The 15637-nt window shown below is 33.0% G+C and overlaps 1 protein-coding gene across 1 annotated transcript; it reads left to right on the top strand.

Moving 5' to 3' along the window:
* Positions 1 to 3269: 3269 nt before the first annotated feature.
* Smp_143810 (hypothetical protein) lies at positions 3270 to 14102 on the top strand (the record flags this gene model as incomplete). The annotated part of the gene is made up of 5 exons (XM_018790114.1): positions 3270 to 3465; positions 3658 to 3813; positions 6355 to 6447; positions 8470 to 8589; positions 13333 to 14102. 5 exons carry the CDS (start codon positions 3270 to 3272, stop codon positions 14100 to 14102), a joined length of 1335 nt encoding a protein of 444 aa, XP_018655490.1.
* Positions 14103 to 15637: the final 1535 nt, after the last annotated feature.

Below are 15637 nucleotides of genomic sequence, written 5' to 3'. Positions count from 1 at the left end.
GAGCGACACTAATTTCACGTGTTAAAAAGCTTATTATTTGAACAACACGATATCAGGTGGATCTGCACAGATACCTTTTATATTGATGGTATCAACTTTCGGGTCTGTCCAGTATTCAATAATGGTGTAGTTTCAGTTGACTCAAGATCTCAACTACATACTGAATAGATCGAACATAATTGATTATGTTATCTATTATCTACTTATATAATTTAAATAGGTATTTATTAATTGAATAACTTTTTCTTGATTAGTCAATTTCGATGGTGAATATCATAATTTCACAACTTAAAATAGAACAATTTCACAAACTGTGCAATTTTCAAAAAAATGGATAACTGAGTAAATAATTCATTTAGTGTTGTTTACTTGTATCTTCTCATTGTTATTTAGGACTGTAATTGATCAGTCTCTTGTTGACATATGTACATCCTGTGTGGATTGTCCCGATATTGCCTGAAGTCACAAGCTTTATGAGCAAAGATGGATAGTGGCTAGCAGTGGAATCCAGGACGCACGTTTCGTCCTGTTCGGGACTCGTCGGCTGGATGTACCTGCATCTCAGAGTTGATGTTCACTCTGGGACTCGAACCCAGTACCGTCCTCTTCAAACACCATCGCGTTATCCACTCAGCTACTGAGTCCTGATAGCCACTTACTTGTGCGATGGGGTGAAGTTTAAATTCATTTGGTATTGTTTACATATATCTTCCCATTGTTATTAAGGACTTTAAATGATCAGTCTCTTGTTGGCATATGTGCATCCTGTGTGGATTGCCTCGATATTGCCTGAAGTCACAAGCATTATAGGCAAAGATGAATAATGAGTAAACAATTATTTTCAATAGTTTCTTCAAGCTCTATTATTATTATTATTATTATAAATCTATAAATATTGTTATAATAAACAACATATTAAGGCATACAAGTAAACAAGATGGTTGGTTCCGTCAATGTTTTAAAATAAAAATCTTTAATTTCATTTTGGTCAAGTATTAAACTTTAACAGTATGCGTAATCTGACCAGCTAACGTTATCAGATCATACAACAAGATTTGAGAAGAACTTTACGCATTTAGGCTATGAGTTAAGATCAATCTGCACATCCCAATACTGATAAAATCAATAAGTTGAAATCATATTTAAGAAATTATCACAAAGCAATAAATGTTAGGTTTCGATTATTGTAATGACAGTAATAATAATACTAACAATTGTAAGTAATACTAATATCAAGTAAAGTAAGAAAAATCAATATGCAGTTAACCAAAATTATGTACCATAGAAGAAAGTTAATACAGTTCTCCATGAAGAGATAAAGGAGTAAACTTTATAATGTATATTAATAAAAGCAGTTAAACTAAGAATGGAATAAGTTTATTGTAGGCTAAACTAAATAAAATGGTAAAATTTATCTAATGTATATAGATAAGTCTTATTTCACCTAACTGGTTGCTTAATTATTTCTACTATATTGAGAAGGAATAATCTAGCTTCATTTTGACATAATAATTGGGTTTTTTTTTATTTAATCAAAGTATAATATGTCATTATACTCCGTCAAATTTGAGTACTTTTGTAGTGGCTTAGCTTCGTTAATCAATCATCTTGATAACCACTATTATATAAATCCCAACAATGTTTGAATTCAGATAGCAATAAGAAGCGAAAACTACAGTTTATGAGCGGGTAGCACAGATAACAAGGCTACAAGCACATCGTATGAGCTTGAAGAAGAGAGGCCAATGTGTATGTGCGAGCAAATACAAAGGTTAATTTATAGTCAAATCGAATCAAGATGCAGTTAGGCAAGGCAAGGGCTAATGATAGGATTCGAGTTCATATATTCATGGGAAAGAGAATGATTGATATTTAAAGGATCAACATTTAAGCTAGAGAAAGATATGTGAATAGGCTGTCACATGTGATCAAGCGTACACGTTTATACAAATATGGTAGTGATCATAATGATATAAAGAAATGGTCGAATTGTTACTGTTCGGATAACATTGTCTGTTAAATACGTTAATAAAAGACTGACAAAAATTAACCATAATCAAAATTAATCGTATGTGTGTGGCTATACTATCATGGATATTATCATCATGTATCATAGAGGTATCTGTTGTTTAAAAATTTTATTGCAAATATATTAACTTTGATATGTGTTAGCTATCAGATAATATTCAATAATAATCTCATTGTTAAATTATGAACAAAAATACAGTCAACACATAAAGAGTTATTATTAGAATAGGGTTTGTAGAGATTGTAGTGATTTGAACTCCCGAGTCAATCTATGCTAGACCCCCATTGAAAAAGTTGAAGCACCGGTGGCTGTTTCATCCCAGAAAGGGACTCCTCAGTAGTGTACACCTACGACCCCGCATGTGGGACTCGAAGCCAAGACCTTCGATCTCTAACGTGAACACTTAAGCTCTAGATCACTGAGACCGGGAACCAACGGTGTTAATGTCTTACTTCAATGGATTCATGATCTTGAACAATTTTAGTGACCCTGTATCTGGCTACAATTAGATCCTACAAATGATTATTATTGAAATATACATATCGTCAATCCTCGCATAAAATTATCGACTTAAATAGCGTTAGTGAATAACAGAATTAAGTAAGTGAAATACGAGAATGGATGTTTGAATATGTATATTTTGTACACTAATTGATCTGGACAGATAGTCACAGGGACGAAGAGATGTAAAAGAAGAGAAGAGAGTCAAGCGAAATGACGCGCAGTGGAAGTGTGTAAGCCAATTCAGTCTAATCGAGCGTTAATCGATATTTATTGTCACACAAAAATAAGCTACAGACATGTGATGAGTAAGATAAGAATTGCACGCACATACTCTCATATAGAAACAGTCAAGTTTGATAAGCGAATAATTGACAAGGTCAAAATGTAGCTTGAGAAGAATGGTTAAGTTGGTTTGTCCAGCAACTAGAACAAGCTATGTGGGCTAACATAATAAGTGACACTACACAACTATTCATCCATTGTCTGTTATAGATACCTGCGTCTACACGACACGGACTGAACTCCACTGGTCACAGCTTCTCACTAGAACTCCAGTGCTTCCAGCTTTTCAATGGTGGTCTAGCTTATATTGACTCATCCATTCAACATATAAAGTTATCAACAAATTGTATACCTTTATTCACTTAGAATACAATTTGATTTAAATAACAATTTTTGTCCATAGGTATAGCCAGAAATATCCTTCTTCTAAAAAAATTTCTTTCACCTATTTAGAATGCCAGTAGAATATCGTCAAAATAAAAATAATACTTCAACTCATCTTAGTTATTATGAATTACCTCATTCAATAGGACGTCATTATATGTCACAAAATTATAATCAACAAAATGCATCAGATCGTCTTTATCAAATAGCTATACAAGCTGCAGTAGCCAAAGCAGAATCTTCTAAATCAACAAATGATGAAATTCGTAAATTTTATCATGATGATAATAAATATAAATTAAATAAAACAAAATTGAACAATATTGTACATACTCATATCAATAATAATACAATCACTACAATCAGTAATACAACTACAATAATAACAACTACTAATACTGCTACTACTACTACCACTACTACTACTTCGACAAATTTATCATCAAAAGTTAAAACAGCACATTTAACTCCACAACAATGGCAATTATTAAATGATTATCATGAACATGATTTATTTGTACGTACAAGAAGTTGGAGTTTTTGTATGGCAGTTTTAGGTGTTGGTGTAACATTATTTGGTATTGGTAGTCCAGCATGGAAATGGATTGGAGATTGTAAGTTTTCATTATGATTATGACTGATTTTTTTGCTTTTTATCAGTCAATTTTATTTAATTAGTTGGTTGTATTAATTCTAAGTATAAGATGGAGAAAATTGTTAAGTTTCATCAAAATAACGAGTCGATCTAATTTAGACCACCATTGATGATCTGGAGAAACTAGATAGCCGTTTCTTCTCGATATGAAACCCCTTGGCGGTATGTATCCACAATCCCTAAACCTAAGAATTTTGTTCACGAGCGCAAATGGTTAACCTCTAAACTATTGAGTCGACAATATACGGTGCTAATGTCTAACTTTAATCAATCCACCTAATTGCGTCACAATCTTCCATTACCTTCAGTTGATGACTGCCTTACATCCGACACGGTTGAAATCCACTGATCACGGCTTCTTACTAGAACTACGGAAATTTATTTTCTGTGCAAGTCATGAGTGAGTACATGATTGTGGCGATTGTCGGTTTTCGTTAAAATCACTAATTTAACTTTCTCAACTAACAAGTTATGTTTACTTATGCTTCGTGTAGTCTTACGAGTAATTAAGCGAATAAATCATTTTAAGGCACCTATGTATGTTACTCTTTTTAGGTACATCGATTAATTAGATCACATTGTTTGATCTCTAGTTCTTATCCAATTCAATAGCTTAATTTCCATTATAACGTCCAATATGAGAAACTTGTCATGCTTGTACGTTCTACTTTAGGTTAAGCACTTGACGTAAACCTATATAAAACCCTGAAAGGACTTATCAGTCTTCCTAGATTTATCGATCAATCATTATTTTAATTGTTCAAATAATTCAAATAAGCTTCGTTTTTAAAATGGATTTATTTGATGCATATTTTTGTTAACATTAAAGGTTTACAAATTACTGAAATGTTAAACACTGGAAACGAACATACTGCAGTTATTTATACGTTTTCCTCTCTCTATTTATCCTTTGAAAAAGCAACATACGATCAGACTGGAATTCCTACTTATGATTCATGATAGTTAATATAATAGTTTTAATGATTGAAGATAAACGGTAGCTTCTGTTGAAAAATAATTTTATAGTTGAAATCATGAGTCAATTGAAGCTAGACCACTATGGAAAACCTGCAAGCACTGAACGAACATTTCGTCCTATTGTGGGACTCTTCAGCAGTGCGCATGCAATATTTCATCTCGCGAGATTCGAACTCAGGACGTATCAGTCTCGCGCGCGAGCACTTAACCACTAGACCACTGAGCCGGCGTCCAACGGTGTTAATGTCTAACTTCAACCGATCCACGAAATTGAGCAACCGTCCACTATTGTTTTCAGTGAGTTGATATCTCACAACAGACCTGGTTGCTCGCGTGTGAGACTGATAGGTCCTGGGTTCGAATCTCGCCAGGCGAGATCATGGATGCACAATGCTGAGGAGTCACACAATAGGAGGAAATGGCCTTCCAGTGCTTCCAGGTTTTCCGTAGTGGTGCAGCTACAATTGACTCATGATTTCAACTATAAAATTACCAAAATCTCCACAAATCCCCTTCTGAAAACTAATTGTATAAAAAGAAATTTTTAATGATTAAAATTTGATTGTATTTTAAGTGGAAATTCATTACAATATTACATAATGGTGGCTGAAAATTCTTTAATATAATAATATTTTGTAGTATTACACTTCACTTCTACTTGAAGTTTGTGCTGATGATGTCGTGCAGAAGAATGATGAAAGCTCCACGGCCGAACCATCCAGATCAGAGAATAAAACTCCATCAAAAGTATTGCATATAAACTTGATCATTTTTATAATTATGAAAGTTTGTAAAATGCTTGTTATCACCATTCACCAAGAACTATCTACAGCTGTGAAGAGACTAATAGTCTTATCATCATTAAATATGCTGATATACTGTAACATGAATGAAAAATAGATTATTTTTTTAAATTTCAATGAGTACCACAAACCTTTCTCTTGGTTACATAAGACAAAATATGACCAAAGGAGACTTTGATTAATTTTTTAGAAAGTTAATATTTGTAAGGATGGCTCGTTGGCAAACTCAAGGAAGCCTCACAAAGCTCAGAAAGAGCCGAAGACATTCCATCCAATCACCGTTAGAGGAAAATTCTAGAATGTCGACGTCTAGCTCCCCTATTGAATGAATAAGAAGGCCCCCCTATGTGCCTGTTGGCTGTCCGAAATGATGATTTACTTTCAGCCAAAAACTATAAATACATGAGATTTTTGTACTATATTTGACACTGTTTGGAATAACACTCCTACTTACTAGTCTTTTGTCTTCTCATTTTGCGACTTGAGAGGGTTCTAGCGTTCGAGTGCTCAAGTATTACGCGACATACTAAGTTTGAGATATTACAATATTGTCTACGTAAAAGCTGACAACTCAGTCATATCTATTAAGGGTTGTTATCACTAATAAATGTTAAAGTGTATTTAATAGGGTAATTAGATTATGAAATACATAACTGTTTTTTTCACATGCTAAGAAATACTATGTAATTTTAACCACATGTCTGTTTAATCTTTTAAAGCTCGGAATCCTTATGAACTTGGTTTGTGGACTTTGTGTCTACCGAACAATTCCACTTGTCTTTCAATAATTTACCACTTACAGAATAACTGGAGTAAGTTCATCAGTAAAATAAATAGTTATGAAATTGTATTTCATATTTCCTCTCTACCATTTGTTTCTCTGAAATACAAGTAATGACGTATTTGGCAGGTTAAAGTATATATGCTTGGAATAAAAATAAGATCATTTACTCACGGAAGTTGGACAGTTTTTTTAACAAATGAATGTTGATGACATATTCAACCAAATGATTTTATTTGTTCTAAATTAGCAATGGTTCTATAATCGCTTAAATTTGAGGAATTAAACATACTGATGAATCAATTGTGAAAATTTTTCAGAATTTAGAAATGTATTTTAAACACACAAAATATTACTGTATCGGATTAAGAGTTCTATTTTTGCTCACTTGGTGGACATAGGTTATCAAGTTGAACTGAATAAAACCTTTAAGGTTATCCACCGTATTCCATCAAATTTGCTGTATGGTTTACGAGTTCGTCTTCTGTACATTGCTGAAGCCATCGCAATCCATATTCACAAACCGAACCTTTGTATTCACACGAAGTTTGTACGACCGATCTCTACCTTGGCCATCGGTATAGCGGAGTTTGTAGAAGAACTTCGGTAAACAATTTTCGTATCCCTTCCATTATCTTTTGTATTTTTGTATTTTGCTTATACTCAACATTCGTCTCTTGATTCTTACATAACTACTATATTACTGACCATTCATCAAAATATTTTGCTAGTTCTTTCTTCTCTTTTATATATTATGCAACGTAGCAACAGCTTGATTTTCGAATAATTATTTTGATTATTATTATTCCTCTTTCTTTCAATTATTTAATGTTAGTTTCTAATTGATTTATCATTATATAACTATTATGTAACGTATCTACTTGAAGAGTGTTATTTCATTATTGTAAATCACCACCAGACTGGTAGGTCCTAGGTTCGAATCTCGTGAGACGGGATCGTGGATGCGCACTGCTGAGGAGTCCCATAATAGAACGAAATGGCCGTTGAATGCTTGCAGGTTTTCCATGTTGGTCTAGCTTCAATTGAATCATGATTTCAACTATGAATAATATATATGTATTAATGCAGAGCCATGATGGGAAACTAATTGAAAGGAAATTTCTTCGCTTAATTGGTTTCTTCTTTATTTACCAATTGTCAAAATGGGAATTTTAGCTGTATCTGGTTCTATCAGATAATTATTACATTCAAAAATATATCAAATTTACTCAAGAAACTAGTCATTATGAAAATCAATTAATATAGGTTTAAAGCTGTAGGATAAAACACATAAGCTGATGTGAAGTTTTCGGGGGGTAAAATTTGTCAATAAAACTTGATGATTGTCTACAGGCTTATGTATTACATGTTATTAAAATGCTAAAATTTCCCAAGAACAAAAATTTGCTTTTAGTTCATTTGATAATAGATATAATAATATACAAATGTAAAACAAAATAAATATCATTAAAATTCATAAACACTAGGACTTATTGTTGTAACTGGAAAGGATTACCTAGGACGGGGTTGGATGGAGAGTAATGGTTGGCGACCTATGCTCCTCCAGAAGGAGTAAAGTACTTATTTTTCTGACATATAAATCAAAAGTTATTAGATATCCAGAGAGTTGACCAATTCGACTATCTATCAGCTATTTATTGGTTATGATACCAACACAACTGCAATAATCACTGCGTTATTACCAACGTTAGGCTGGTTAGATAATGAAGAATACATTCACCAAACTATTTACATTTACCTGATACAATTACAAGCTGACTGACCCGTAAATTATTTCCATCCTTATATTCTTCTCTTACTCCTTGATTATTGCGTAACCTCATCTGACAATAAGAGTCTCAAATCAATTTATGATGCAATCCCTTCTATCCTTCCATAGACATATATTTTCTACATAACTATAAATACGAATGTACAGCTTAAGTAAATGATTTCGTTGAAAAGGAAATTTTCTTTGCTGAATTCTCTTCTTATTTTTAAATAATTTGATGTCTCTTTACAGAACTTCATATATCAATTATATGTCTACTAGGCTGTGCCTGCTTATTTGGAATGTTGGGTTTGGGTTTGGCTATTACAGGTGTATGCAAAAGTGCCTTGATTCTTAGACTATATTATTATCATTCAGCTGGTGAATGCTTTTTGGTTTCTAGTAAGTTTTTCAATTAATCTATTTTCATGTTTATGATTGAATTAAGTAACCAATCATAATTATGATTGCTCATATAGATTCTGATAGTAAAGAGGAAAGTATTGATCATTATTCCAAAAACATAAGGCATCATTTTCACTCGTCACTGATTTTTAATAGTTTCCCATTTGATTCCAATCAAATAAAAACACAAATTAATAATGGAGAATTAGTCCCTGTGATAAATTTGAACAGTGTAATAAGAAGATAAAGATTATCAGAACTATTTGATACAATACAATATGCACCAATTGAATTATACTTAACGGAGAAGCTTTGGAGGATGTGGGAACCTTTACATATCTGGGAAGCATCATCGATGAACACGGTGGATCTGATGCAGATGTGAGGGCGAGGATCGGCAAAGCAAGAGCAGCATATTTACAACTGAAGAATATCTGGAACTCAAAACAATTATCAACCAACACCAAGATCTGAATTTTTAATACAAATGTGAAGATAGTTCTACTGTATGGGGCGGAGACGTGGAGAACTACGAAAGCCATCATCTAGAAGAAACAAGTGTTTATTAACAATTGTCTACGCAAAATACTTTGGATCCATTGGCCAGAAACTATCAGCAAAATTCTACTGTGGGAGACAACAAACCTTCATCCCGTGGAGGAAGAAATCAGGAAGAAGCTCTGGAAGTGGATAGGACACACTTTGAGGAAATCACTCAACTGCGTCACAAGGCAAGCCCTTACATGGAATCTTGGAGGCAAAGGAGAAAAGGAAGACCAAAGAACACATTACGCCGAGAAATGGAGACAGACATGAGGAGAATCAACAAAAATTGGATAGAACTAGAAAGGAAGGCTCAGGATAGAGTGCGGTGGGTTGGAGAATGCTGATCGACGGCCTATGCTCCATTGGGAGTAACAGGCGTAAGTAAGTACATTCCAAACAATCTCACTACACACATACTTGTTAAGAACATTTATCTATAAAAATAAAAGGTCAACTAGACAAATGGAAGATAAGGGAAGACAAAGATAATAGAGAAAATAATATCTATCATCCTCTATTACCAAACATATAGTTCAAACAGATTATAGAATTGATCTTGACTCAGCTTTTGTGGTGTGGTACAAAAGTATTAAAGGCCGTATATTAAGGTTTAGTGAAACCTTAGTCATACGAAAATTCCAACCCCCATTACATATATTCAAAAGCAGTTTGTTCTCATTTTAAACCTACCCTGGTAATATTAGCTTATTATCCAGAGTGATGAGTTTCCGTATTATTTTCTTTACCATTGTTGATTTATCATACCCTCCATCTCTCTAGTTGACCTTTTATTCTTTCATAGGTAAATATTCTTAACAAGTTTATGTGTGATCAGATTGTTCCAAATATATTACGCTATTATATGCCACATAGTTCTGATCATCTTCGTCTTCTTGTTACAATCTAAAAGTCGGTGAATTAGTTTTCCTTAAACTACTTAATTCAATGAGCATATTATCAAATGAACAGCTATACATTAATTACTTTGTTGTTAATTATATCTGACCATATTTTTCATTGGCATACTTGTGTAGTTGTCTATTACTTCCATGACGTGTGTGCATAAAAATTAACTAGATAGACACTTGAGCATTTCCTACAGTGTAATAATTTCAATTTCTCTTCTATTTATTTAGTTAAAACGACATGAATAAGTGTACTATGAATTCCTAATATTAACTGCTCCTTATAAGCAAACTCATTCAAACTCATTTTTTGGGGAAGTTAGTGACTTTTCAACAGGGAAATTAACCATTAGTCAGTTAGTATAGATTATCATTTGGGTTTCCTAGACATTTTCTAACCAATATGTTTGTGTGTAACAAGCATTATTTATAATCTTCACATAAATTTATAATAGGCTGACAAATAAATTAAACTCATTCTGACTGGTAAAATAATAGTATAGTTATGCTTAAACTGATTCACATTAATGATCTTAAACATAGCTATATAGAAGAGTTAAATGCTCTCGTAATATATATTAGGTTATAAAAATTCATTTATCAAGAAATTGTTACTTTGAAAAATATTGAACGAATAGATGATCAGTACCAGAAGGGGTTTTTGTAGATATTATAATCATTTTAGTAGTTGATATCATGAGTCAATTGAAGCTAGACCAACATGGAAAACCTGGAAGCACTCAACGGCCATGTCGTCCTATTGTGGGACTCCTCAGCAGTGCGCATCCACGACCACGCCTCACGAGATTCGAACCCAAGATCTACAAGTCTCGCGCGCTGGACCGGCTTCCAATGGTGTTAATGTCTAACTTCAACCAATCCACAAAATTGAGCCACACATCCACCATTGTCTTCAGTGAGTTGATATCTCACAACAGACCCAGTCGAACTCTACTGGTCACTGCTTCTCACTAAAACTGCAGGAAATACCTCTTGAAGCCAGTCATTAGTGAGCATATGTTGATTAATATCAGTAGGGGTTTTTGTGAATATTGTAGAAATTTTAACATTTGAGGCTAAATCGTGGATGCGCACTGCTGAGTAGTTTCACAATAGGAAAAAACGGCCGTCCAGTACTTGTTATTATTATTATTATTAATGGCTTTATTCAATATTATAATCTGGTACAATATAGAATTCTCAGCACGAGTTATTTCAACAAGTTTTTTACCAAAAAACAAACAAACAAAAAAAACAGAAAAGGAACAAAAAAAAGCTTTAAGAAAATCTGAGTCTGTACAAATTATCGAATTTGAGACATGCTTAAGAAGACAGGTTATTTACTAGGTCAACTCTAACAGCCTGTTCGTCACAAAGTAAATTTGCTAAGTAAGGTATTACAGAACTTTTATAGACTTGCTTGCGTGTATGGATTTTAATGTATTTACGTCTCGTTCTACCAGATGATATACAAGGAGAAAGATATGAATGAAGTGGATGGTTAGTATCTGATAAGATAACACCTGCCAAGAGTTTGAAAGACTTAAGATGTCTATCTACAAGCATATTATTAATGACTTCAAAAGATTCACCACATACCTTGCAAACCGCCTTCAGCACTCTACGCAAAACAGCAAAGTCTTTTCTCAAAAGCCCAGGAAAGAATAATGGAGAACAATATAGAATAATAGGTAATATGCAGGAATTTACAAATTGTAAGAGTAAATGGCGAGTAATCCCAAAAGCATGCAGCCTCTTTATGTAGTATGTCAAACGGTAAACTTTTTTCGATAAGAGTAAAACATGAGAAGACCAAGAAAGATCAGAGGAAAAAATGACATCAAGATATTTGACCTTCGACACTGTGTTTATTAAGGAGTCTCCAATGGCACAAGCATTATGGGATCCCAAAATAGAGTATAGATTCTGTCCATGTCTCAAGCTAAAGTTAACAGCTTGACATTTAGATGGATTGTGTAAGAGACCATTACCAACAGACCACCTTTCAATACGAGATAAGAACTCATTCATTTCTATGGGATGTAAGGAGGTAGAAATCGGCATATATACAGTGAGGTCGTCCGCATATTTCATAAAAGTGTTTTCTGTGGAAGATGGCAGATCATGCAGAAAGAAAGAGAAGAGCAGAGGTGAAAGAACAGCTCCTTGTGGTACACCTACAGTACACAGTAGAGATGTTGAACACTTTCCTTCAAATACAGTGTACTGTTCTCTTCCAGAAAGGTAAGAACATAGCCAATTGGTTATCCAGCTGTCAGTGTCGATGCTGATCAGCTTGTTAAATAAGAGGTGTCTTGGAATAGAATCAAAAGCAGAAGTAAAGTTCAGTAAAGCGCATCTAACATACTTCTTACCCTTTTCCAACCCAAACACTATATTGTGATGCACGTTTTCCATGTATGTCTAGCTTTAATTGACTCATGATCTCAACTATTAAAATACTAAATTCTCCACAAAACCCCCTCTGATCTTTTAATAGTTCAAAATACAAACCTAAAGTCTCCTCTAGATCGATATTTGAATAGCAAATAAATAATAAAGGAGTTTAGTTTTGAAAATTTGTTTGCTTGAAGAGAACAAATTGGCTCCAATCATATAAATACCTATATGATTGACTACTTTATTCTTGAATTTAATCATTTATCTCCATTGATTATTTATGTATATTTATTAATGAACTGGTTACATGACATAATATGACTTCAGTATAGTTTTTAAATTAATGAATACAAATTTCCTGTCATGAAGAAATTTAAAAAAAAATTTGGCATTAAAATTTTGTTGTTTAAATAATTCATTCTCTTGTAAAGTTTACTGTGAACAATGACAAATTAGTTGTCATTTATCAGGCTAAAAAAGAAAGAAAATAAAGTTGTAATACTAAACCAATATCAAATGATATGTTACTAAGCGAAACAAATCATTGAAGTTTTGTAATATGACACTATATGTAAAGATGGATGATCACTAAGAATGGAATTCAGGACGCGCGTTTCGTCCCATGTGGAATTTGTCAAATGGATGCAACTGCATCCTGGAATTGATGTTCACTCGTCAACTTGAGTCCATTACCGTTCGCTTCAAACGTCATGACGTTATCCACTTAGTTACTGAGTCTTTATTCTCTGTTAAGATCATAAGATAGGATGTTAACATACCACTACTACTATGTTATCCGGAAACTCAAGAAATATTCAGTTATATTTTATTAATTACTTAATTAGTGTCCTTAAAGATCCTTTTATATTTTTTAACCTTTTGATTTTAGGTATTGCCACAATAACTGCTTTAATTCTTTATCCAATATCAGCTGAAACATGTATACAAAATTTAATAAACCTTAATATATTCAAAATCAAATCATCTGATCACACTTCCACGATCAGTATATCTAGTAGCAATAACAATAAAAATCCTGTTTCTGAAGAAGATGTATCATTGACCAATATTGAGACACAATTTGGATATACATATTTTTTGACATGGATTGCAGCGCTATTTTTTGTCAACTCGTTTATATGCATGAATTTAGATTTATTAATACAATCATTCGTTCGACCAATACCACTTATCAGTAGTACAATAAATAATTTAATGCCATGCTGTGGTCTGTCTACCTCATCGTTATCAGAATCACCAGTATCGTCTAAATCGTCACATTCATCTTGTCATCTTAATGAATCCGTTTATAATAAGCAAAGACATAAATGTACTGGTCAGAACATAGAAAAAATGATAATATCAAACAGTAACCAAAATACTGAGACCAGTCCTAAAAGCAATCTACATTCTAAACGCAAACTAATAAAATCTCAACGAGAATTCGTATCATTCGACGATAGTATTACAGAAAATAGTCAACATCAACCTTATCAAGTACCAAACATTCTTTTGAGTGATTATGATAAAGAATGTGAATTGATAAATTCACAAAATAAAGAATTAAGCAGGGAAAACTCTATTAATATTACTGATGAGATTGTTGTAGTTTCTGATGAGATCTTACAAGATTCAGGTCAAGATGGTGAATGGATTTAAATGAAACCAAATAGTTACATATAATGACCATAAAATACAAGATAAAATATATGGATCCAAGTGCCTTGAACTGATAGAAATAGAATTATTGTTGTTCGTCTGCAAATTGTCCCAGAGAATGCTTTTTAATCCATTATTCTGAAAAAGTGATTTATCATCTCTTCGTCAGTGATTGAATTTTTTTCAACAGATGAAACTAGAATTAGTAATGGATCCAGTGTTTAAATCAGGCAATAATTTGCATTACTTTCGTGTTTGGACATTATTTTAGGTGACCGAATATTAAGAAAAAGATTTACACATTTATAAACTTGTTGATCATGATTAATGGTGACCACATTGAATCTTTACACATTTTCTTCCCTGAAAAAAGATATATACAAGTATATATACATCTTCAAACATTTTATTATTTTGTTTATCGAAATGCTATTTTTAAATATAGAACTGATGTCATTTCCGACTGTGGTTTTTAATACATTTAGAAGATTATGAACTTTATATACGAATAACTGAATTAGGTAGTCGACTGGAAATCATGTTTCACACTCATTAGTATGTTCTGTGATGAATTTCAACCGAAGCTTGGCAGATTCACAGCCTGAGAATTTACCATTGAGCTATTCGAGTGACAAGTGATCTGTACGACTGAGGTATTTATAAACTGTTGATTACCTAGTAGTGACGACTATCACAATTATTTAATCCTTTAGCGCCAATAGATCAAATGGTTGAGTGGTGCAATATCCAATCAACTGGGAAACAATAGCCCTCAAAAGATTACAGGTACACCTTACTGAAAAATGTCAAACAAGACTGTTATATCGAGTGCACGCGTGCCCTGTTTAATATATGACGTGATGATTCCCGCCAATCAGAGAGGAGTGAATTTATCAATCAGAACAATGATACATGGGAACTGTATGAGCAGTCTTGAGCACTTAACAGTCCTGCTATCTGCCTAGCCCAGCCAGTTAAGTCCAGAACACCAATAACAGCCTCTGCAATATGAGTCATTATTGTCAAACATCCTGGGTTTATATACCAAACAAACTGATCACATCGTACCATAAAATAGAAAATAACATTTGTACAAGTTTAACCAAATGTAGCTGTGAATCTGGGGAACAGTAATTAGTAAACTGAGTATAACTCAGAAATGGTAAATCGTACAGTAATAGTCCATGGGTCAAAATAAAGATCATAATAAAAGGAACATTAATATGAATACTTAAGTTACTTAACAATAATACAATAGAAAATATACATATCATATTGGTCCATAAATATTTCTCAAATTTACCGTCCATAAATCGCTTCGGGATATAACAATGACAAAATATAAGTTCAGGATCCTTTGAAGACTATTTCCAATCACCTAGCATCTCAACATAGTACACGCAATATCAAGTCACTTAGATTTGCGGCTAAACTACAATTTGAACTATACACCTCGATCAGCACTAAAAAAGCTAAATGAAGGTGACATCGATCACTAATTTGTGACCAGTTAATCACTAATATCTGTTTTGTGT

This window comes from Schistosoma mansoni, chromosome W (genome assembly GCF_000237925.1).
Source record: "Schistosoma mansoni strain Puerto Rico chromosome W, complete genome".
NCBI lineage: Eukaryota > Metazoa > Platyhelminthes > Trematoda > Strigeidida > Schistosomatidae > Schistosoma > Schistosoma mansoni.
Note: the sequence above shows the minus strand (reverse complement) of the source record. Positions and strands in the feature narration are given on the sequence as shown.